This window comes from Lynx rufus, unplaced genomic scaffold (assembly GCF_022079265.1).
Source record: "Lynx rufus isolate CCGP_SWC_20201006 ecotype Redwood Valley unplaced genomic scaffold, mLynRuf1.p SCAF_4, whole genome shotgun sequence".
Lineage (NCBI taxonomy): Eukaryota > Metazoa > Chordata > Mammalia > Carnivora > Felidae > Lynx > Lynx rufus.
Genome location: NW_025814856.1, coordinates 131369776 through 131395705, shown reverse-complemented (window position 1 = coordinate 131395705; position 25930 = coordinate 131369776). Strand labels below are relative to the sequence as shown.

At 38.1% G+C, this 25930-nt stretch overlaps 1 protein-coding gene across 1 annotated transcript in view; it reads left to right on the top strand.

Annotated features, from left to right (window-relative positions):
• DOCK4 (dedicator of cytokinesis 4) overlaps positions 1–25930 on the top strand; it is a 437799-nt gene that overhangs the window by 320391 nt on the left and 91478 nt on the right. The window contains exons 24-26 of the mRNA XM_047096261.1: positions 1152–1279; positions 3445–3579; positions 25005–25103. Coding sequence (XP_046952217.1) covers positions 1152–1279; positions 3445–3579; positions 25005–25103 — 362 coding nt within the window. The remainder of the gene's footprint in view (positions 1–1151; positions 1280–3444; positions 3580–25004; positions 25104–25930) is intronic.

Sequence of the window (25930 nt, the reverse complement as noted above, 5' to 3'; positions counted from 1 at the left end):
CAGACAGCAATCAACAGATACTGTACGAAAACCTTAAATGTGAAAGCAGAGGCCAAAATGAAGAAACAGAAAAAAGAACTTGAAAGAAAAAGATAATTGAAGGAGAAAAAGAAATCACAAAATTGTCTCCCAACCCAGAAAGAGAAAATAGTGCATCTGTGAAACAAGAATGAAACCTTCTGTAAAAAGAAATAAAGAAGGAATAATAAACAGGAAAGGTTGCATAATAAAAATGCAATACCTCTTTGAAAATTATTGGGAATTTCATCATGGGAGCAGCCGAGCATGAAACCAAGTGTGGGGCCCTTCTGAGCACAAGGAGCTGTGTGGTGGCCCAGGTGGAAATAAGAACGAACTCTTGGAGATTAAATATAGGGTAGCAAAAACAAGAAAATTGAATAGAAGAGTTGGAAGATAAAGAAGTTGGGCAAAAAGATGGGAAAAAAAAATCAAGAAAAGAAGATATTTTAAGAGATTCGTGATGTCAGTGTAGTCAGAGTTCCAGACTGAGGACAGAAGAAATAGAGAAAAGGAAATAATGCTGGAAGTACTTCAAGGCAAGATCCCAGCCCTGCAGGACATGAGTTTTTGTAGGTTTCAACGGCCAAAGCAAGGCACGTGGTCATGAAAATTTGAATTACCAGGAATAATTTCCTGAAAGCTTTTAAAGAGAGATAAACAAAAGTAAAACAAAAACTTGGTCATGTGCAAAGCACTGGAAATCAGAATGGCAGCAAATGCAAAATGTTAATTTAGCCAGAAATTGTGACAAAAAAAATTTTTTTTTTCCGAGACTGGGGAGAAGACAAGAAGGTAAGAAAAGCTAAATTTTCACCTACTATAGTAAGAAGTCACTGGATGGTCAGTCTCAATGAAAAATCAGAAAATGGCCAGATAAGCATGCCATTTAGATATTTGGAGGTAAAACAGACAATTTAAAAAAAATAATCTATTTTCAGTATAAGAGTCAAAGACTTCTTGAGTGCAGGAATCATGGATTAGGGAAACGGACTACTTTTTTTCCAATACCAATTATGTAGCTTTTCACTATGTGTTAATCGTTTAACCAGTACAGTTAGAGTAGGTATGGGTATGTACAAGGTTGGCGTGGGCCTCCATAGATGTGACACTAATGCTTCTGTTCTCTCCAGATTCCAGGTACATTCTCCTGCCTGTCGTGTTACATCACCTCCACATGCACCTGCAAGAACAGAAGGACCTGATCATGTGTGCACGAATCCTTAGCAATGTATTTTGTCTCATCAAGAAAAATAGCTCAGTGAGTAAATACAGATCATAGTATGTAGTTCCCATCAAATGGCTTCTGGAAATAAAAACTCTCAAGTTTTCAGAGAAACCACACTGAAGAATAACCCTCTGAGACTCTCACTTTTATTTCCAGCTGGGTTGGACATTTTGCTATTCTTCTGAAATATTTTTTTTTAACCTTGTGAGATTGCTGTAACCCCAAATAACCTCCTCAACTTGTATTTCAAGAAAGAACTGAATACCCAGTGAGAAAAATTAGAAATCTCAAAGCCTCCCACATGTGTCTTTAATCTTGATATGATGAATACTCTGTGGCAAGAATAAATTACTGCCTGTAAAGTGAAGTCTTTTGGGGCCCATTCTGTGGAAGGCTGCATAATGCTCAGAGCTTGGCCATGGCCCTTGGGCCCATGGCCCTTGGGTCCCACAGAAATCGTAGAAGCAGAGGAAGGGCCCAGGAGACCAAGGATGTCTTGCACTACAGTCATTACCCAGCCCCAACAATAATACTGAATTGTCAGGGGCTTTGGGAATTCCTGTGGATGTACCTGAGTCTTGGTGCTGTATAGTCGCATTAGAAGATACAGGGCAAATAGCAAAAAATCACATGCTTACTTAGAAATGAGGACAATTCTTTGGATACTCATGTTCATGACTCATGGGACTGATGTGAAATCCACATGGAAAGGGTGTCCTGTTCTAGTTCTGTCAGCCTGCAGCCGTGAATTGGCATTTGCTCATCTTTGACAGCTTGTACAGAGCAGTGCTGAGACTCCTGTGCCTCTGCCTCCCTGCCATACACTATATAGTTTCCCCGTTGTTGTCTCTCTTACCTAGGATCGCCTTCTGAAGGGCTCAGCAGTGAGCTGGCTTGGGACCCCAGTGGACGTAACTGAGAGAGGGCCCCGCACTGTGGGAACAAAGTTGACACTTGAGAGGAGAAGGGCAGAAACGCTGTGTGTAAAAGTGTAATAAGATCTGCATGGGGAGGGACCACTGATTGTTCCACATCCCCGTGATCCCAGGCCCCAAGGGTGATCTGGGACTGGGTCGAAGAGTGACAACAGGGAGAGAATGATAGTTTTGCTTTAAAACTTTTCTATGTCATTCAGTAAAGAATAGCTATGCTGTGCCTAGTTAGAATGTTTTTATAAACCATAATTCTGCTAAGTGAGATAGTTCACTGCAGAAAACTGAAAACAAGTATCAGCAGTAGTAGAAAAGATTTTTTTTAATTTCTCCTGTCTACTTCAGTTTGGAAGTTGCAGTCAGCTTTTGGACTTATCTGATAAGGAATTCAGAACAGAAACTCTGCCCTGGAGGGAAAACTATGGTAGTTTTATCGGAAGTGTAAGAAAGTTTATCATAAAACCGTGGCCAAAAAACTCTTTCAGATTCACACTTTGTAAAAGTTTTTGTTTGTGTGTTTGGAAGACAGTCTCCTTGGTAGAGAGCCTGAGTACACAGAGTTTTGTCTTGTGCAGTTGTAATCAGAATCCAACTCCACTGCATACAGTCAGAGAAGAGCAACTTGGGTTTCTCTCTCAAGTCCTGGGGGCTTGGATAGTATTAATTCTCCTTTAGGGAAGCAGTCCACTGTGGCCATTGACATGAGGTTCAGTCTGGAGCTCATGGTGTTCATCTATACTGAATGTTGTACAGTCTACACCTGTAGAGCTTTTTAAAAATCATTTTTATAGAAATAGTTGTTTGCACTTAAATAGAGTTTTAGAAAATGTGCAGCTCAAGAAGAGTGTATGTAAGCACAGTCTGAAATAAAAAGAATTAAGGACTTGGGGAACCAAGAGGGACTTTCAGTGAGGAATCAGACCCAGAAAGGCATCTGACTTGGCCACATCACACACTGTGTTAGTGCACAGCTAGTGCTCTGGAGTAGTTTGATGCTTTCCAGGATATCACCCCACCTTGTCATTGGCACCACTCAGGCACCACTGCACAGCCGAGCTGGGTACTCTTGGGTAAGCTGTTAAGTTCTCTGTGCCTTTGTTTTCTATAAAAGAAGGCCATTTACTAAGGTGATATAGGTGAGGTCCAGGTCTGTCAAGTTATCCAGTTCTCTTTTTGATGTGGTTTTTTCCCCCCTTTTCCGTTACAGAGAGATTAATACACATATTCAGCCACAATTGCCTGAACTCCTTATTTCTTTCTTTTAAGGAAAAATCTGTGTTGGAGGAAATCGATGTGATAGTGGCCAGCCTGCTGGACATCTTGCTGAGAACCATATTGGAGATCACCAGTCGACCTCAGTCATCTGGCTCCGCGATGCGGCTCCAGTTCCAGGATGTCACTGTAAGATCCTAAAGCAAATGGCACGTGGAACAGAACATAGTTGTGCTTGTAAAGGCTTCAGTCCCTTTGAGGGTGGGTTATGATAGGAATCTGGGAAATCTGGCCTTGGGGGAGTGTCCTGTGTGCATTTCAAATATAGATGAGGCTGCTTTCATTTTGCCAGGGAATAAGAAGCATTGTTTGTGAAAAGATCATGGATTAAAATATGTTTAATTACAGAAAGACGCATTTGTTAATAGCTCTCACTTTGACCAATTTAAATTGCCCTGTGATTCTGTGTCCCGAGTCCCCTCGATGTTTCATTCTCTTTTCATCCATCAAATTGCTTGAGGAAGTAAGAATAGTGAAATCGAGGAACAGGAGTCAGGGATCCTGAGTTTTAATTCTGGATTTTACACTGTGAATAGTAAGGATCTTAATTTGGGGAGGCTTCAGTTTCCTCAGCTATGAGATGAGAAAGTTTGACTTGGTAATTTCTAAGTAACCTTCAGTATTCACTGTTTTATGAGTCCACTGTAATATAATTTATAAAATATTAAGAAATAACCTATTTGATAGCTTATGTATATGTATATATTTTCATGTGTGTGTGTCTATAGAGATGATGGATGGATGGATAGATTTCTATTTAAAACTCAAATTCACCCCAATGTTTATAGCAGCACTCTCAACAATAGCCAAATTATGGAAAGAGCCTAAATGTCCATCAACAGATGAATGGATAAAGAAATTGTGGTTTATATACACAACGGAGTACTACAGAGCAATGAGAAAGAACGAAATATGGCCCTTTGTAGCAACGTGGATGGAACTGGAGAAAGTTATGCTAAGTGAAATAAGCCATACAGAGAAAGACAGATACCATATGTTTTCACTCTTATGTGGATCCTGAGAAACTTAACAGAAACCCGTTGGGGAGGGGAAGGGAAAAAAAAAAAAAAGAGGTTAGAGTGGGAGAGAGCCAAAGCCTAAGAGACTCTTAAAAACTGAGAACAAACTGAGGGTTGTTGGGAGGTGGGAGGGAGGGGAGGGTGGGTGATGGGTATTGAGGAGGGCACCTTTTGGGATGAGCACTGGGTGTTGTATGGAAACCAATTTGACAATAAATTTCGTATATTGAAAAAAATAAAAAAATAGAAATAAAAATAAAATTAAAAAAAAATAAAACGCAAATTCAGTTGACCAAGAATGTTGTTTTTTTTTTTTTAGGTCTGTTGAAGAATAGTCTTCAAAACATCAGAAATGGCAGTAGATGCAGTAGTTTTCAAAAAATTGACAAAAATGTCAGCTTTTAGCCATTATTTTTATAAATCCTCCATTATAGAACCTTGTCTTAAGACTGTTGCCTAGCCCTTGATGAAATTAATTTTTACTTTTACTTAAAAAGATAAAAAGTCTGCCCTGACTCTCTTACCAAGTTCTCCTGACTGTTTCAGGATGGCCACCTTACGTTAAATTTTATTTTCTCTGCTTTCAGAGCTGAGATTCACCTAAGGAAACCAAGCTGTGAGTTTGGGAAATAAAGTTAAACTCTTTCTTTTAACAAACTAAGTTTAAGATAGTATGAAAAACTTCCTAATACATGCACTAGCTGTACTGCCTCATTTAAACAAATAGGAGCAAGTGATTGTTTTCTCAGTTTCATGTGGAAAATAGTACCTACCTCATAGCGTTAGCTTAGCGTATTACTTCGTGTATCACCAAGTGCACTACTTGGTCCATAGTAGAGGCTCAAAACGTGTTGCTTAATACTACTGGAGTTTATTTTTGGTTTGAAGGTTTGGGTTTTTTTTTTTTTAATGTCTATTTATTTTGAGAGAGAGACAGAACACAATAGGAAAGGGGCAGTGAGAGAAGGAGACCCAGAAATCCGAAGCAGCCTCCAGGCTCTGAGCTGTCAGCACAGAGCCTGACGGGGGGCTCCAACTCCAGAATCGCATGACCATGACCTGTGCCAAAGTTGGCCACTTAACTGACTGAGCCACCCAGATGCCTGGCTTGGGGTTTTTTATATTGAATTTTTTTTATTTTGTTCTTTCATGTTGTTTCTTTTTTTAATATGTTTATTTTGAGAGAGAGTTTGTACACATGTATATGGTTGTGTGTGTGCAGGGAGGGACAGAGAGAGAGAGGGACAAAGAGAATCCCATGCAGGCTCCACACCATCAGCGCAGAGCCCCACATAGGGCTCAGTCCCATAAACCATGGGATCATGACCTGAGCCAAAATCAAGAGACACTTAACCGGCTGACATGTGTCCCTTCTTTCATGTTTTTTTGTTTTTGTTTTTGTTTTTTTTAATTTTTTTTTTCAACGTTTATTTATTTTTGGGACAGAGAGAGACAGAGCATGAACGGGGGAGGGGCAGAGAGAGAGGGAGACACAGAATCGGAAACAGGCTCCAGGCTCTGAGCCATCAGCCCAGAGCCTGACGCGGGGCTCGAACTCACGGACTGCGAGATCGTGACCTGGCTGAAGTCGGACGCTTAACCGACTGCGCCACCCAGGCGCCCCTCATGTTTTTTTTTTTAATTAATCTTTTTTATTCTGTGATAATTGTAGAATCACATGCAGTTGTAAGAATTATTACAGAGTTGTAAGAGTTGTAAGAAATATTACAGAGCTTTTACCCAGTTTCCACAATGGTAACATTTTAGAGAACTATAGGACAGTATCACAGCTAGGATATTGACATTGATATAGTCAAGACACAGAATATTTCCATCACCCTACGGATCCCTCATGTTGCTTTTTTATAGCCAAACCCACTTCCTTCCCATTTCCACCTCTTCCTTAACCCTGATAATCACAAATCTTCTCCATTTTTATAATTTTGGCATTTCCAGCATGTTGTAGAAATATAATCATTTATACATGTAATCATGTAATAGGCTTTTTTTTCTAACTCCACATAATTCTCTGGAGATTCATCCAGGTTACTATATATATATATATATATATATATGTGTGTGTGTGTGTGTGTGTACACACACATAAATACATAAATATATAAACATTTGGTTTGTTCTTTATTATTGCTCAGTATTGCTCAGGTGAAGGACACCTGGGTTGTTTTCACATTTTGGCTATTATGAACAGAGCTGGTATAAATGTTTCTGTGCCAGTTTTTATGTAAACATAAGTCTTCGTTTCTCTAGGATAAATTCCTAGAAGCATTGTTCTTGAATTGTATAGTAGTTGCATGTTTGGTATTTAAAGAAACTGCCAAACTGTTTTCCATAGTGACGGTATCATTTTACATTCTCATATATGCAATGTATGAATGATCCAATTTCTCAGCATCCTCTTCAACATTTGGTGTTGCCATTTTTTTGTTGTTGTTGGGTGATGTATTCTGTTAGATAGGTAGTAATATCTTACTGTGATTTTAATTTGCATTCCCCTAATGGCTAATGATGCTGAACATTTTTTCTTAGATTTATTTGTCTCCTATATATCCTCTTCTGTGAAATGCTTCTTCATGTCTTTTTCCCATTTTCTAACTGGATTGTTTTTGACTGTTGAATTTTGAGGGTTCTTTGTATATTTTAGATACTAGTCCTTTATTGAGAATGTGGTTTATATTTTTTCCCTTTCTATAGCTTGTTTCCTCATCCTCTTAACAAGGTCTTCTGCAAAAAAAATTTAATATTGATGAAGTTCACTTTGTCAGTTTTTCCTTGTATGGATCATTCTTGTGATGTCAAGTCTAAGCATAATTTTATCTAGCCCTATATCCTAAAGTTTATCTCCTAGGTTTTCTTCCTAAAAGTTTTAGTTTTATATTTTACATTTAAGTCTTTGAACCATTTTGAGTTACTTTTTGCATAAGCTGTGCCAGATAATTCTAACATTCTTTTATCTCAATGCTGACACTGATTCAGTCCTTTTTCATTCAATTTGAGATCTTCCTGGTTCTTGTTATGATAAGTGACTTTCAGCTGAAGTCTGGACATCTTGATTTTACAAGACTCTGCATCTTACTTAAACTTATTGTTTCAGCTGGCTTTATGGGATACCACTTGGCAGCAGAAGGGGGTGGTGTTATGTCATTATGGCCTGACATAGAAATTCGCATTCCCCATATTGTCTTCAACACTGACCATTGAGCGGGAAAGCACCTGGTCCCTATTTGGCTTTATCTCAGAGAGGTATTAGGGCGTCTGTGCACAGCTTCGTGAGAGTGCCAGTCTCAGCTCTGCATTGCTGTGGGTGAGCCCACAGTTTTTTATGGTGTTCAACTGGACTGGACCAGTTATGACTGAAAGTTTTGTCCTGGTAAACTGCCCCTTTCCTGATCCTTTGGCCAAAGAGTGTAGGCTCTTTTGGGGGATTTTTGTTTGTAATTGTTGGTGTTTCAGGGTGGCCAGCTTCTCCAACTCCAGGTGTGGGATATCTGAAACAGAAAGATATCCCAGAGAACTAAATATTATGTCCCTCAGGTCCCAAAGTCCCTGGTCAGACTGCTCTCTTTTCTCCACCTTCAGACTCTTCTTCTGTTTTATATGTGATAGCAAGCTTTTTATTTATTTATTTTTATTTATTTTTTTTAATGAAATTTATTGTCAAATTGGTTTCCATACAATACCCAGTGCTCATCCCAACAGGTGCCCTCCTCAGTGCCCATCACCCACCCATCCCTCCCTCCCACCCCCCATCAACCCTCAGTTTATTCTCAGGTTTTTTTTAATTTTATGTATTTATTTATTTTAATATGAAATTTACTATCAGATTGGTTTCCATACAACACCCAGTGCTCATCCCAACAGGTGCTCTCCTCAATGCCCATCACCCACCTTCCCCTCCCTCCCATCCCCCATCAACCCTCAGTTTGTTCTCAGTTTTTAAGAGTCTCTTATGCTTTGGCTCCCTCCCTCTGTAACTTTTTTTTTTCTTCCCCTCCCCCATAGTCTTCTGTTAAGTTTCTCAGGATCCATATAAGAGTGAAAACATATGGTATCTGTCTTTCTCTGTATGACTTATTTCACTTAGCGTAACACTCTACAGTTCCATCCATGTTGCTACAAAAGGCCATATTTCATTCTTTCTCATTGCCACATAGTACTCCATTGTGTGTATAAACCACACCTTCTTTATCCATTTATCAGTTGATGGACATTTAGGCTCTTTCCATAATTTGGCTATTGGTTGAAAGTGCTGCTATAAACATTGGGGTACAAGTGCCCCAATGCATCAGCACTCATGTATCCCTTGGGTAAATTCCTAGCAGTGCTATTTCTGGGTCATAGGGTAGATCTATTTTTAATTTTTTGAGGAACCTCCACACTGTTTTCCAGAGTGGCTGCACCAGTTTGCACTCCCACCAACAGTGCAAGAGGGTTCCCGTTTCTGCACATCCTCGCTAGCATCTATAGTCTCCTGATTTGTCCATTTTAGCCGCTCTGACTGGCGTGAGGTGGTATCTGAGTGTGGTTTTGATTTGTTTTTCCCTGATGAGGAGCGACGTTGAGCATCTTTTCATGTGCCTGTTGGCCATCTGGATGTCTTCTTTAGAGAAGTGTCTATTCATGTCTCTGCCCATTTCTTCACTGGATTATTTGTTTTTCAGGTGTGGAGTTTGGTGGGTTCTTTATAGATTTTGGATACTGGCCTTTGTCCGATATGTCATTTGCAAATATCTTTTCCCATTCCGTTGGTTGCCTTTTAGTTTTGTTGATTGTTTCCTTTGCAGTGCAGAAGCTTTTTATCTTGATGAGGTCCTAATAGTTCATTTTGCTTTTAAAACCCTTGCCTTTGGGGATGTGTCAAGTAAGAAATTTCTGCGGCTGAGGTCAGAAAGGTTTTTTCCTGCTTTCTCCTCTAGGGTTTTGATGGTTTCCTGTCTCACATTCAGGTCTTTCATCCATTTTGAGTTTATTTTTGTGAATGGTGTAAGAAAGTGGTCTGGTTTCATTCTTCTGCTTTCCAGTTCTCCCAGCACCATTTGTTAAAGAGACTGTCTTTTTTCCATTGGATATTCTTTCCTGCTTTGTCAAAGATTAGTTGGCCATACTTTTGTAGATCCAATTCTGGAGTCTCTACTCCATTCCATTGGTCTATGTGTCTGTTTTTGTGCCAATACCATGCTGTCTTGATGATTACAGCTTTGTAGTAGAGGCTAAAGTCTGATAGCAAGGCTTTTAAAGTCACACTTAGCAGGAGGGACAGGTAAAAGTGTATCCACGCCATCTTCTCCAAAGCAGAAGAAAGTTCTCCTTCATTATGGTTTTGATGGCAACATTTTAACTGCTGCCTGGCAATACAGCTCTAACATGGTTTTAAAATTGTAATAGCCCAGCCAGCAAATAAAATCAGAGCAAACTCTGAAGGTGGATAAAGACTGCCTGAAGTCAAAAGATAAAACACCTTTTCAGAGCGTTCGGTATCTTCAGGCTGGGTTGTCAGTGACAAATCTCTCTGGGATACGCATGGCCCTCAGGCCTTCACACTGTGATAACCAGTGTGCGTTAAGAGATTTGAAGGCCCTGAATCAAGTTTGCAGATGAAGTTGGGAGAAGAGCAGACAGGATGATCATCCATTGTTGTAAATTTTAGGAAATTCTCGTGAAGAGAAATTTCCCGAGCATCGCCATGTGGCACCCCCTCCACTTTCCAAAAAAACCCAAACTCTCTCAAGGTATGTCGATTGAGATTTGCTAGGAAACCTGCACTTTAATTATTTAGCACCTTTGATTTTATGCCTGAAGACGTTTTTTTGAGGGTACTCAGCCGATCTGATGTGAATCCTACTTTGCCACTTCATCCCCTGCGTGCTCTTGGGCAACTTACTAATACCTCTCCACTTCTGTTACCTTATCTTTAAAACAAAATCATTGCACATTTCTTTTTTTTTTTAATTTTTTTTTTCAACGTTTATTTATTTTTGGGACAGAGAGAGACAGAGCATGAACGGGGGAGGGGCAGAGAGAGAGGGAGACACAGAATCGGAAACAGGCTCCAGGCTCTGAGCCATCAGCCCAGAGCCCGACGCGGGGCTCGAACTCCCGGACCGCGAGATCGTGACCTGGCTGAAGTCGGACGCTTAACCGACTGCGCCACCCAGGCGCCCCCATTGCACATTTCTTAAAGTTAGTGTGAGGATTTCATCAGATCTGTTAACTGTTTAAACAGTATCAGTAAACATGAGCCATGAGTTACTGTGGCGGCAACAATAGTCACAGTAGTGTTATTATTACTGCTGAATAATGAGGGTGTTATAGGTAATGCTATTACAAGTAATTCTGTGGTGAGACACACGAGCTGGTCATTCACAGGGTCAGTTCTCTGTGGGCATGGAGGACTTCGTTTCTTCACCATTTTCTCCTGGACAACATGGCTCTCTGAATAATAGGGTGTGTTTACATGGCAGTCCTACATTGAACACTTTTCAGTCTTCGCAGCAAAAGTGCCCACAATAAGTGGACGTACTGTGGGTAAAGGCAGGTCCCACAGCGTGTCGTGGTGAAGTGTTCAGTTCTCTTCCAAGTAGCTTAGCTGTCACGCTGCCCCCCCACGACGTGAACAGGAGGACTGGCTTCTGCTGTATCATAATTCGAGATAACAGGAGCCTTATTTTTACTGTTTAAAAGGATTGTACTTTTTGTTCTTCTACCAACTGTTCTTGAAACTTTAAAATGCTTTCTCTTACTGGAAAGAAAAAAAAAAAACACCATCGTAATTGGTTCTTTTCAAAAATCTAGTTGTATGTGGAAGCAGATTTTATAAAGCAGTATACATGGCCATTTGCTCACACCCTCAAGTAATTGGACTCTAGGGTTCCTTACAATTTATAAATGCTTCTTTTCTTTGCACATAATTTGGTTTAGCACCATCTGTAGTGCAGGTGACCCAACTCAGCATAGGCCATGTCTAAGAAAGATACTCTGATGGACTTAGCTGAAGTTTTCATGCCCTGTGGGCGTGTGGTCAGGGGATGGGAAGATTTTCAGGAGAATTGAGTAAGAAATTTCTGGAAAAAAATAGTGCATAGGTATAATAGAAGATTTCATGAAGACTATTGTTGTAGCCCTCTAATACTCTTGTTATTCACAATTATTAATAGAAATATCCTTTGTACTCAATGTAAATAAGGTAGACGTAAGCCACTGAGACACATAGAGTTTTAAAGCCAATTTATACGTGAATAATTCCCAGCATCCTGATGTTGGCTAACATTGGTTTTTATTTATCATTTTAACAAATTGTTGACTCTTCGTTTTCAGACAGAGACTTCAAATATTTTAAAAACAAAAAATCACATTATGGACAAAAGTACATGAGTAAGATACTGGACATCTAAGCTTTTTTTCTGAGTATGGTCAATACACAATGTTAGGTTTGTTTCAGATGTACAACTTAGTGATTGGGCAGATTTATACCAGGGTAGCTACCGTCTGTACTATTCCATTACTCTTACAATATCACTGACTGTATTCCTTATACTCTGCCTTTTACTCCTATGATTTACTCATACCATGACTGGAGGCCTGTATCTTCCTCTCCCCTTCACCCATTTTGCCCAGCCTTTCACCCCCTGCCCCCTCTGGCAGCCTTCAGTTCTCTGTATTTATAGGTCTGACTCTGCTTTTTGTGTAGTTATTCAAGTTTTAAAGATTCTATTTGTAAGTGAAATCATTCAGTATTTCTCTTCCTCAGTCTGGCTTCTTTCATTTACCATAATAACCTCTAGGTCCATCCATGTTGTCTCAAATGGCACAATCTCACCCTTTTTTTAAGGTTGCATAATATACCACATTTTCCTTATCCATTGGTCCCTCAATAGACACTTATATTGCCTCCATGTCTTGACTATTGTAAATTGTAAATAATGCTGCAGTAAACACAAGGGTACCTATATCCTTTCGAATCAGTGTTTCATTTTCTTTGGGAAAATACCCGATAGTGGAATTACTGAGTCATATGGTCTTTCTGTTTTTAATTTTTTGAGGAACCTCCATACTGTTTTCCATAGTGGCTGTACCAATATCCATTCCCACCAACACTACACGAGGGTTCCTTTTCCTCCACCTCCTCTCCAGCACTTGTTGTTTCTTGTCTTTTGGATTTTAGGCATTCAAACAGGTGTGAAGCGATATCTTATTGTGGCTTCGATTTGCATTTTCCTGATGATGAGTGATGTGGAGAATCTTTTCATGAATTCGTTGGCCATCTGTATGTCTTCTTGGAAAAATGTTTATTCAGGTTCTCTGCCTGTTTTTAAACCACACTGTTTAGGGGGTTTTTGGTGTTATTTTTATATTTTGGATGTTAATTAAATGCCTTGTTGGGTATATCATTTGCAAATATCTTCTTCCATTCAATATGTTGTCTTTTTGTTCTATTGGTGGTTTCCTTTGTTTTACAAAAGCATTTTATTTTGATGTAGTCCCAGTAATTTACTTTTTTAAATATATTATTTTTTTAATGATTATTTATTTATTTTTGAGAGAGAGAGAGCAGGGGAAGGGCAGAGAGAGAAGGAGAGAGAGAGAGTCCCAAGGAGGCTCCATGCTGTCAGCCAGCGCAGAACCCAATGCAGGACCCAAATTGATGAACCATGAGGTTATGACATGACCTGAGCTGAAATCAAGAGCCTGATACTTAACCAACTGAACCACCCAGGCACCCCTCCCCCAATAGTTTATTTAGCTTTTGTTTTCCTTGCCTTAGGAGATATACCTAGAAAAATGTTGCTATGGCCAATGGACACCAAGGCTTCTTACAGGTTAAATGTGCTTGGAGTTCCTAAATAGATTAAATGGATGAATAAAATGACATTGCACAGTAGATATTGGGGTTAACAACACATCGTAAATGTGCCACAGATCAGATACCACGGTAAGCTGTTTGCAGTCTGCACCAGATGTAATATATGCAGATACTGACCTGTATCCCTGTGTACACTGACTATAAAGACTTAAATAAAGTCTTGTTTTTTGAATAATTTCTCTTCTTATTACTAAAATTATTGCAAGTATATGTAATTCTTTCAACTTCAAGGTATATTACTATTCACAGGATGGTATGTTTTAGGAATAAATGTTTTAGGAATAAACATTTTGAAGGTATTACTCTAGTAGCTATATTAGAGATAGTGTAGGTAGGATGTAGAAAAACTAAGAGATAAGAAATTAAATGGGTTTCTACTACCTAGATTTGCGTGTTTTTTTTTTAATTTTTTTTTTTGTTTTTTTCAACGTTTATTTATTTTTGGGACAGAGAGAGACAGAGCATGAATGGGGGAGGGGCAGAGAGAGAGAGGGAGACACAGAATCAGAAACAGGCTCCAGGCTCTGAGCCATCAGCCCAGAGCCTGATGCGGGGCTCGAACTCCCGGACCGCGAGATCGTGACCTGGCTGAAGTCGGACGCTTAACCGACTGTGCCACCCAGGCGCCCCTAGATTTGCGTTTTTAAGTTGAGATTTAATAGGTTAAAACATTGGACACTGGTTATCAACTGACAGATTCATATGTGTCTATTTATATTTGAAATATAACCTCAAACTTGAGTACATTATCTCTGTAAAATCAAATCAGTCTGAGCAGTAGGAATAAGAACCAGAGATACTTGGGTTCATATCCCAGTTTCACCATTTTCTCACCATGAAACCTGGGATAAATATCTTAACCTTAGCAGATCTTAATGTAAAATGAAATTAATAGTGTTCACCCAACAAGGGTCTAGTAGGGAATGCATTTGATAATGTAATCAAACCTATACATAGTGCCATTCCATAAATTGATAGTGTTGTCATAATGTCTTTTTTAAGTTTTATTAAGGTGTAGTTGACATTTAAAAAATGTACATGTTTAAAGTATACAATTTGATAAGTTTTGATATATATTATACTTGTAAGCCATTATCACAATCAATATAATTGACATGTCCATCACTCTCAAAAGTTTCCTGGTACCCCTCTTTATTTCCTCCATCTTGCTTCTCCATACTACCTCATCCCCAGGCAACCACTGACCTTTCTGTTACTACAGATAAGTTTGCATTTCTGGAATTTTATGAACGGAATCATACATTACATAGTCATTGTTGTTTTTGCAGGGGAATGTGGCATTTTGACTTCTTTCCCTCAATATAATTATTTGAGTTTCACAATATCCTGACTACCATAGCTTTATAATTTTTGAAGTCAACTAGTATAAGTCCTTCAACTTTATTCTTTTTGTAAGGTGTTGTGACTATTTCAAGTTCTTTGCATTTCCATATGAATTTTAAAATCAGCTTGTCACTTTCTAAAGGCCCACTGTGATATTGATTGTGATTATACTGAATCTTTGTATCAATTCGATGCAAATCCATATCTGAACAATATTAAACCTTGCAATCCATGAACATAGTATATCTTTGTATTTATTTAGGCGGTCTTTAATTTTTCTCATCAGTATTTTATGATTTTCAGTGTGCAGATCTTACCATATTTTTATCATATATATGACTAAGTACTTCTGTGTTTCAGGGGTATTATAAATTATGTTATGTTAAATTTCAGTTTCTGATGACTCATTTCTCATACATAGAAGTAAAATTGGTTTTGGTAAATTTATGATCCTTTATTCTCAGACATTGATTAATTCACTTAAGTAGTTATAGTGGCTCTTATAGATTCAATAGCATTTTTTCTGTCCATTTTTTTATCCCTTTCCACTCTATATGCCTTATTACTTATTCTTGCTTTATAGCACTGGCTAGAACCTTTAGTGCAGTGTTGATAGAAGTAGTGAACTGTTTAAGCTTCTGAAAAGTCTTTGTTTTGTCTTTCTTTTTGAAAGATTTTTGGTGAGTAAAAAGTTCTCTATTGATATTTGTTTTTGTTCTTTCAGTACGCTAAAGGTGTTACTCCATGGTCTTCTAGCTTGTATTATTTCTTTTTTATTTTTTAATTTTATTTTTTAAAATTTACATCGAAATTAGTTAGCATATAGTGCAACAATTATTTCAGGAGTAGAATCCTTAATGCTCCTTATCCATTTAGCCCATTCCCCTTCCCATGCCCCCTCCAATGACCCTCTGTTCTCCATATTTATGAGTCTCTTCTGTTTTGTTCCCCTCCCTGTTTTTATATTATTTTTGTTTCCCTTCCCTTATGTTCATCTGTTTTGTCTCTTAAAGTCCTCATATGAGGGAAGTCATATGATTTTTGTCTTTCTGTGACCAATTTCACTTAGCATAATACCCTCCAGTTCCATCCACATAGTTGCAAATGGCAAGATTTCATTCTTTTTGATTGCCAGGTAATACTCTAGTGTGTGTGTGTGTGTGTGTGTGTGTGTGTGTGTGTGTGTGTATACACCACATCTTCTTTATCCATTCATCCATCAATGGACATTTGGGCTCTTTCCATACTTTGGCTATTGTCGATAGTGCTGTTATAAACATTGGGGTGCATGTGTCCCTTCGAAACAGCACACCTGTATCCCTTAGATAAATACCTAGTAGTACAATTGCTGGGTCGTAGGGTAGTTCTATTTTTAATTTTTTGAGGGACCTCTAGACTGTTTTCTAGAGTAGCTGCACCAGTTTGCATTCCCACCAGCAGCGCAAAAGAGACCCTCTTTCTCCGCATCCTCGCCAACATCTGTTGTTGCCTGAGTTGTTAATGTTAGCCATTCTGACAGGTGTGAGGTGGTATCTCATTGTGGTTTTGATTTGTATTTCCCTGATGATGAGTGACGTTGAGCACTTTTTCATGTGTCCGTTGGCCATCTGGATGTCTTCTTTAGAGAAGTGTCTATTCATGTCTTTTGCCCGTTTCTTCACTGGATTATTTGTTTTTTTGGTGTTGAGTTTGATCAGTTCTTTATAGATTTTGGATACTAACCTTGTATCTGATATGTTGTTTGCAAATATCTGTTCCCATTCTGTCAGTTGCCTTTTAGTTTTGCTGATTGTTTCCTTCTCTGTGCAGAAGCTTTTTATTTTGATGAGGTCCCAGTAGTTCATTTTTGCTTTTGTTTCCCTTGCCTCCAGAGATGTGTTGAGTAAGAAGTTGCAGCGGCCAAGGTCAAAGGTTTTTGCCTGCTTTCTCCTCGAGGATTTTGATGGCTTCCTGTCTTACATTTAGGTCTTTCATCCATTTTGAGTTTATTTTTGTGTATGGTATAAGAAAGTGGTCCAGGTTCATTCATCTGCATGTCACTGTCCTGTTTTCCCAGCACCACTTGCTGAAGAGACTGTCTTTATTCCATTGGATATTCTTTCCTGCTTTGTCAAAGATTAGTTGGCCATACATTTGTGGGTCCATTTCTGGATTCTTTATTCTGTTCCATTGATCTGAGTGTCTGTTCTTGTGCCAGTACCATACTGTCTTGATGATTACAGCTTTCTAGTATAGCTTGAAGTCCGGGATTGTGATGCCTCCTGCCTTGGTTTTCTTTTTCAAGATTGCTTTGGCTATTCGGGGTCTTTTCTGCTTCTATACAAATTTTAGGTTATTTTTTCCAGCTCTGTGAAGAATGTTGGTGTTATTTTGATAGAGATTGCATTATATATGTAGATTGCTTTGGGTAGTATCGACATTTTAACAATATTTCTTTTTCCTACCTAGGAGCATGGAATATTTTTCCATTTTTTGGTGTCTTGTTCAATTTCTCTCATAAGCTTTCTATAGCTTTCAGTGTATAGATCTTTCACCTCTTTGGTTAAATTTATTCCTAGGTATTTTATGTTTTTTGGTGCAATTTTAAATGGAATTGATTTCTTGATTTCTCTTTCTGTTGCTTCATTTTTGGTGTATAGGAATGCAGCCAATTTCTGTGCATTGATTTTATATCCTGCAACTTTGCTGAATTCATGGATCAGATCTAGTAGCAGTTTTTTGGTGGAATCTTTTGGGTTTTCCATATAGAGTATCATGTCATATGCGAAGAGTGAAAGTTTGACCTCCTCCCAGCCGATTTGGATGCCTTTTATTTCTTTGTGTTGTCTGATTGCAGAGGCTAAGACTTCCAATACTGTGTTGAATAACAGTGGTGAGAGTGGACATCCCTGTCTTGTTCCTGACCTTAGGGGGAAAGCTCTCAGTTTTTCCCCATTGAGGATGTTATTAACTTTGGGTTGTTCATATATGGCTTTTATGATTTTGAGGTATGATCCTTCTATCCCTACTTTCTTGAGGGTTTTTTTCAAGAAAGGATGTTGTATTTTGTCAAATGCTTTCTCTGCATCTATTGAGAGGATCATATGGTTCTTGTCCTTTCTTTTATTGATGTGATGAGTCACGTTAGTTGTTTTGTGGATATTGAACCAGTCCTGCTTCCCAGGTATAAATCCCATTTGGTCATGGTGAATAATTTTTTTAATGTATTGTTGGATCCAGTTGGCTAATATCTTATTGAGGATTTTTGCATCCATGTTCATCAGGGAAATTGGTCTATAGTTCTTTTATTGGGGTCTCTGTCTGGTTTTGCAGTCAAGGTGATGTTGGCTTCATAGAATGTGTTTGGAATTTTTCCCTCCATTTCTATTTTTTGGAACAGCTTCAATAGAATAGGTGTTAACTCTTCCTTAAATGTTTGGTAGAATTCCCCTGGAATGCCGTCTGACCCTGGACTCTTGTTTTTTTGGCAGATTTTTGATTACTAATTCGATTTCCTTATTGGTTGTGGGTATGTTCAAATTTTCTATTTCTTCCTGTTTCAGTTTTGGTAGTGTATATGTTTCTAGGAATTTGTCCATTTCTTCCAGATTGCCCATTTTATTGGCATATAATTGCTCATAATATTCTCTTATTATTGTTTGTATTTCTGCTGTGTTGGTTGTGATCTCTCCTCTTTCATTCTTGATTTTATTTATTTGGGTCCTTTTTCTTTTTGATCAAACTGGCTAGTGGTTTATCAATTTTGTTAATTCTTTCAAAGAACCAGTTTCTGGTTTCATTGATCTGTTCTCTGTTTTTTTGGTTTCAATAGCATTAATTTCTGCTCTAATCTTTATTCTTTCCTGTCTTCTGCTGGTTTTGGGTTTTATTTGCCATTCTTTTTCCAGCTCCTTAAGGCGTAAGGTTAGGTTGTGTATCTGAGATCTTTCTTCCTTCTTTAGAAAGGCCTGGATTGCTATATACTTTCCTCTTATGACTGCTTTTGCTGCGTCCCAGAGGTTTTGGGTTGTGGTGTTATCATTTTCATTGGCTTCCATATACTTTTTAACTTCCTCTTTAACTGCTTGGTTAGCCCACTCATTGTTTAGTAGGATGTTCTTCAGTCTCCAAGTATTTGTTACCTTTCCAAATTTTTTCTTGTGGTTGATTTCGGGTTTCATAGCATTGTGATCTGAATATGCACGGTATGATCTCGATCTTTTTGTACTTGCTAAGGGCTGATTTGTGTCCCAGTATATGGTCTATTCTGGTGAATGTTCCACGGGCACTGGAGAAGAATGTATATTCTTTAGGATGAAATGTTCTGAATATATCTGTTAAGTCCATCTGCCAGTGTGTCATTCAAAGCCATGTTTCCTTGTTGATTTTTTTATTAGATGATCTGTCCATTGCTGTGAGTGTGGTGTTGAAGTCTCCTATTATGGTATTACTATCAATGAGTTTCTTTATGTTTGTGATAAATTGATTTATATATTTGGATGCTTTCACATTTGGTGCATAATTGTTTACAACTGTTACTTCTTCTTGGTGTGTAGACCCCTTGATTATGATATAATGCCCTTCTGCATCTCTTGATACAGTCTTTATTTTAAAGTCTAGTTTGTCTGATATAAGTATGGCTACTCCAGCTTTCTTTTGTTGACCATTAGCATGATAGATGGTTCTCCAATAGCTTACTCTGAATCTGAAGGTGTCTTTAGATCTAAAGTGGGTCTCTTGTAAACAGCATATAGATGGATCTTGTTTTCTTATCCATTCTGTTACCCTATGTCTGTTGATTGGAGCATTGAGTCCATTGATGTTTACAGTGAGTACTGAAAGATATGAATTTATGTATGTATGTATTTATATATTCATCTTTTCTCCCCTCAGAGAGTGCCCCTTAAAATTTCTTGCAGGGATGGTTTAGTGGTCACAAACTCCTTTAATTTTTGTTTGTCTGGGAAACTTTTTATCTCTCCTTCTGTTTTGAATGACAGCCTTACTGGATAAAGAATTCTTGGCTGCATATTTTTCTGATTCATCACATTGAATATATCCTGCCACTCCTTTCTGGCCTGCCGAGTTTCTGTGGATAGGTCTGGTGCAAACCTGATCTGTCTTCCCCTGTAGGCTAAGGACGTTTTTTCCCTTGCTGCTTTCATGATTTTCTCCTTGCCTTAGTATTTTGTGAATTTGACTATATGCCTTGTTGATGATCAGTTTTTGTTGAATCAAATGGGTTTTTGTTGAATCTCTGTGCTTCCTGGATTTTGATGTCTGTGCCTTTCCCCACGTTAGGAAAGTTTTCTACTATGATTTGCTCACATAACACTTCTACCCCTATTTCTCTCTCTTCCTCTTCTGGGACCCCTATGATTCTGATGTTGTTCCCTTTTAAAGAGTCACTGATTTCTCTAATTCTTAAATCATGCTCTTTTGCCTTAATCTCCCTCTTTTTTTGTGCTTCATTATTCTCCATAAGTTTGTCCTCTGTATCGCTGATTCTCTGTTCTGCCTCATCCATTCTTGCTGCTGTGGCATCCATTCGTGATTTCAGCTCAGTTATAGCATTTTTTATTTCATCCTGACTAGTTTTTACTTGTTTTATTTCTGCAGAAAGGGATTCTAATCTGTTTTCGACTCCAGCTAGTATTCTTATTATCGTGATTCTAAATTCTGGTTCAGACATCTTGCTTGTATCTGTGTTGGTTAAATGCCTGGATGGCGTTTCTTCCTGCTCTTTCTTTTTGAGTGAATTCCTTCGTTCATCATTTTGAAGGGAGAAAAGGAATGAATGACGTAGAAAAAGTTAAAATTTAAAAAAACATTAAAATTAAAAAAATATTAAAATTAAAAAATTAAAAATATGCACACAAAAAATCAAATAAATGATGCTAGATCCTAGGTGTGTTTTGGTCTGGGTGTTGAAAGTGGCTTGATAGATTAGAGAAAAAAGGGGGAGAAAAAAGAAAAAAAAGAAATCGTTTAAAAATTTGAAAAAATGAATAATACGCTGAAGTAAACTAAAATGAAATGATGGAAGTAAGGTAGAATTTGAAAAAAGTTACACAAAAGTACAGAATATAGTAGAAAAAATTAAAAATATTTTTAATAAAAATTAAAAAAATGAATTTTTTCTCTTTCTGTATTCAAGAAAAAGAAAAGAAACAGAAAAGAGAAAAAAGAAAAAGAAAAAAAGGAAATTGTTTGAAATTTGAAAAAGTGAATACACTGAAGTAGACTAAAATAAATGATGGAAGTAAAATAGAATTTGAAAATATTACACAAAAGTAAAAAATATAGTAAAATATTCTTAATAAAAATTGAAAATAAGAATGAATTTTTTCTCTTTCTGTATTCAAGAAAAAGAAAAGTGAAAAAGAGAAAAAAGAAAAAAGGAAGAAAGAAAGAAAATTGCTAACAGATTGAAATATGACTGAAATTACTGTTTTTCCCTAGAAGTCAGACTATGAAGGGCTTTATTGTCCATAAACTAAGCAGGCAGTGAGACTTGTGTTCTTGAAGAGCTAGGTTGGCCCAGTTGGGCAGGACTTAGTGTAATGGCTCCGTTCTTCACTAGATGGCACTGCTAGCCTACTGGGGTGGAGTGTTGTGGCCCTCGTAGGTGTGTATGTGCATGCGTGGGAGTGGTGAAAATGGCGTCACCCAGCTACCTAGTCTCTAGTATCAGAACTCTGTTCTCCCCAATCAGCGATTGCCCACCGATCCTTTGTCTTCAGCTTTCGTCCACTCCCCACTTTTACTCTGTCCGTGACCAAGCCCTAGGTAGGACCTATCTCCTAAGTTTTGTCTCAGATACGGCTGTTTTCCCTGGCACCTTACTTCTGAGGGACTGTGGCTTTGACCTGTTCCACCCCTGTGCAGAGGGTCTTACAGGGCAATGGCCAAATGCTGGCTGCACCCAGGAACATTCGTGGGACCATGCTGCTGCCGGTGCCCCGAGACTGCAGCCAGGTGCCAGCTGCCCCAGAAAAAGTTAATGAGATAGTTTAGCAGCACTGTTTCAAGGATTATGGAAAATCACAACCCACATCTGGCACCAGGCTTCACCCTTAACGACCTTGTTCCAGCACCAGCGAATGTGGCCATTTTCTGGGGTCTGCTGGGACCAGGTGGCCTCAACAGTCTACCAAAGTTCCTTTCAGCAGTGGAACTGCTTTTCCCCGTGTGGCCCAAGAACCTCCTGGACCCCGCTCTGCTCCTGGGGGTTTGCCCTTCCCACCAGAGCTGCCAGGTATCGAACTGCGGAGTTGCAGACTCTGCGCTCCCCTTGTTTACAGTCTTAATGGAATTTAAACCCTCTCTTTCTCCTTTCTCCATTTTTAGTTTAGTCCCTGCGGCTGTTTCCAATTTTCGACTTTTTCTCCAGCTGCTTGTGGGGAGGGGTCCTTTTCCCATATTCCCCCCTGTCCCCATCTCCGTCCTCTCTCCACCCGCAAAGCATTTCCCTGCCCTCCGTGGTTTCTCTCTCCCCATGTTCACCTCTACGCGCCACATACTGCTGAGTTCTGTGGTTCAGGTTGTGCAGATGGTTATGTTTATCCTCAGATCAGTTTTCTAGGTGTGCAGGATGGTTTAGTGTTGGTCTGGCTGTAATTCATGGACGCAAGACACACAGAAAACTTCCATGCTGTTCCGCCATCTTGGTTCCCTCCTAGCTTGTATTATTTCTAAAGAGATTTATCTCATCCCTATCTTTGTTTCTCTCTATATAACGTGTCTTTTTTTCACTGACTGTTAAGATTTTCTCTTTATCCCTGGCTATCAGCAGTTTTATTGTAATTTACTTTTGTGTATTTTCTTTTATGTTTCTTGTGAATAGGAACTATTGACCTTTTTTGATACATAGGTTTATAGTTTTCATAGAATCTGAAAATTTTCACCTTTATTCTTCAATTACTTTTTCTACTCCCTCCTCTTTGAGATCTGTAATTACATATATATCATGCTACTGGAAGTTATCCTATAGTTCACTGATGCTTTTTCTTTTTTGTTGTTGTGGGTTTTTTTTAATTTTTTTTAAATGTTTTTATTTATATTGAAGGGGGGGGTGGAGGAGCAGAGAGGGAGACACAGAATCCAATGCAGGCTCCAGGCTCTGAACTGTCAGCACAGAGCCCGATGCGGGGCTCAAACTCACGAACTGTGAGATCATGACCTGAGCCGAGGTCGGACGCTTAACCGACTGAGCCACCCAGGCACCCCTGTTGTAGTTTTACTTTTGGAGAATTTCTAATTCAAGTTCAGTAATCTTACCCTCTGCAAATGTCTAATCTGCCAGTGGTCCTATTAAGTAAATTTTCATGTCACGCATTATAGTCTTCATCTCTAGAAGTTCAATTTGAATCTATTTGATATCTTTCATGTCTGAAATTAACATGTTCAAACTTTACTCTAGTTTCCTGAATATATAGAATATAGTAACAATAACTATTTTAATGCCCTTTACTGTTAATTCTGTTATTTATGTTTTACCTGGATCTGTTTTTATTGATTTTTTTCCTCCTCATTTGCATCATTATTTTCCTGCTATTTATTTATATGCTTGGTAATTTTTCTTGAATGCCAGAGATTGTGAATTTTATGCTTTTGAAAAGTGGATTTTTTTTAATTCCTAAAAATAGCTTTGAATGTTGCTTTAGCATGAGGTTAAATTTCTTAGGAACTGTTTGATTATTTAACACCTTGCTTATGAACTTCTTTAGGTAGGATCAGAGCAGCATTTATTCTAGGAGTAATTTTTCCCTGCCACTGAGAAAAGATCATTTTTAGTATTCTAATTGATTCCCTAATAATGGCGAGGTTTTTCCAGTCTTGCTGGTGAGAAAAGGCACTATTCCCAGCCCTTTATGAGCACCAGGTACTGTTCTCTCAGTCCTTTGGGATATTTTCCTAGCTTTGGGTTGTTTCCTCACACACATGCACTAAAATATTAATCATTGTGCCCCTGAATTTTCTATTTCTTGTGTTAAGTACCAAGAATGTCTTTGTTCATTAACAAAGTATTATATTGTGCTTAGAAGATAGATTTCTGCTAGCCCTTATTAGTTAGTTTCTTAAATATTTGCCCTAATAAGCATGCAGGAATAATTATCTGTCATACTTGTGTGTGACAATTATTTATTCTCATGCAAGAAGCCAGCCTGCATCTTTGGCCACCCTGTGCTGTCATTAAGTAGCATCCTCAGGCCTCCCATGGCAGCTGGTAGGGATATGTTTGACTGTCCTGACTTAGCTGCCTCTGTTGGAAAATCCCAATTTCTGAGAGGTTTTAGTCTCTAATTTTATATGTGAGCCTATAGTCTCTTTCCATGTACACACACACACACACACACACCAATTCCCAATTAAGGTACATTTTTATAAATTTAGAGTCATTACTGATTGCCACTCCTGTTGTGTTCATTGTGTTTTAAATGTTATTGTTCTCATTAAAAGTAGATCATTTTTTGCTGAGCAAAAAAGGTTGCATCAAAGCACAGATACTTTAAATCAGATTTACTTTGGGAAATGCAAGTGATAGCAATTTTATAGGTCTTCAAACCTATGGATGCTACTTTTTTTCATTATTAATTTTTAAAAATTGACTTTTTAGGAGTCAATCACATAGCACCCAAGCAGCAAAGAGTTACAAACTATTTTTATTTTTTATTTTTTTAATGACAGACTATTTTTAAAAGGAGTTTGGAACCAACATTGTAATGTATGGCTTTTTTATACCCTGAAAATCAGCAGACCAGCACTCAGATGAGTTGGAAGAGATTATGTGAATTCAAAAATGAGCATGAAGTTACTGGAAGAGCTTTGGAGTCAGAAAGATGTAGAGATAACTCTAGCTCTTTCACTTTTCAGTGATGTGACTTTGGACAAGTCTTTTAGCCCACTGAACCTACAATTTATCTTCTTTGAATAAATATTATACCCCCTCATAGCATTGATAATGAGGTTCAAATGACAATGAATGAAGGTATAGTAAATTCTCAGTAAATGGCCTTGCCTTTTTTAAGTGTGTGAGGTTGGTTTCCTAGTGAAAAGCTTCCACCCAAGTTAAAAAAAAAAAAAATCTACTCCCAATTTGAAAATGCATGTATACCAAGTAACGGGTATTCATCAGAGGGAGAAATTTTGACCATAATATTATGGTTAGTTTAGATTAAAAAGACTTCACAGAGTGACTTTAGATCCTCATGGGTTTTTTAAAAAAAACACTTAAAAACTGTTCTATTTGAGGGCAGTTCAAGGTAAGTTACTGATGTTCATTTTTGCTCTCATTAAAAACTATGTTGTTGTTTTTTTTTTCTTTACATTAGGGTGAGTTTGTTGCTTGTCTCCTGTCCCTATTACGACAAATGACAGATAGACATTATCAACAACTTCTTGATAGTTTCAATACAAAGGAAGAGTTAAGGGTAAGTGACATTTTTTTTTTTAATTTCCTGTATCATTTTAGCTTTCCTTGTTCACATTCATCATTGTTCAAATAGTTCCTTGACAGTTGTTTTACCTGTTTCTGTTAAATCTATGCTATTTTTTCTCACCTTCATCCACATGTCTGACTATCTTGGCTCTTTAAGATTTTCAACCACTCAAGCAAAGCAAATTAACTTTTATTTTATACAAGGACATAGGCTTTGAAATACCTGTCAGCAAAATCCAGTAAACTAGAAACACAATCACAGACCTAATGAGACAAAAGCAAATAGAGTAACTCTAGTTAGGTAGACTTAGGAATATTGGCCTTATAGATGATAAGGAAGAATATATAAACTTATTATCTGATTTCATCACTCTAAAACCACAATGAGGAGTTCTGGCTACAACGTTCTGACTAGAGAAGCAGAGTTGTGTTTGATATTCTCTATGAGCTACAGTCTAATCACTATGCTGTGCTAGTGTGACAGGCTGACATTCAATAGAAAATATTGATGCCAGGTTTATAAAAATTCACACTTTGCTGAGATTTATGGAGCTTCAATACTTCCATCATGGTGTTCACTAAAAGCTTAGAAGTTGATTGTCCTCAGTTGGAGGAATGACCTGTCATCTGTTCTTATTTACTTTTATCTCTCTTCCGTCTCTTGAGTTTTCCAGGCATCTTCATAGGTAAGCCATCATAATGGAAGGAGTATTGACATGCCAGGTGGTGGAGAATTAGAGGACCGTAGAACAGTCGTGCTGCAATGTTGGCGTGACCAGAAGCCTTCGCAGCACCTCAGGGGGAGATTTGTAGATTTTT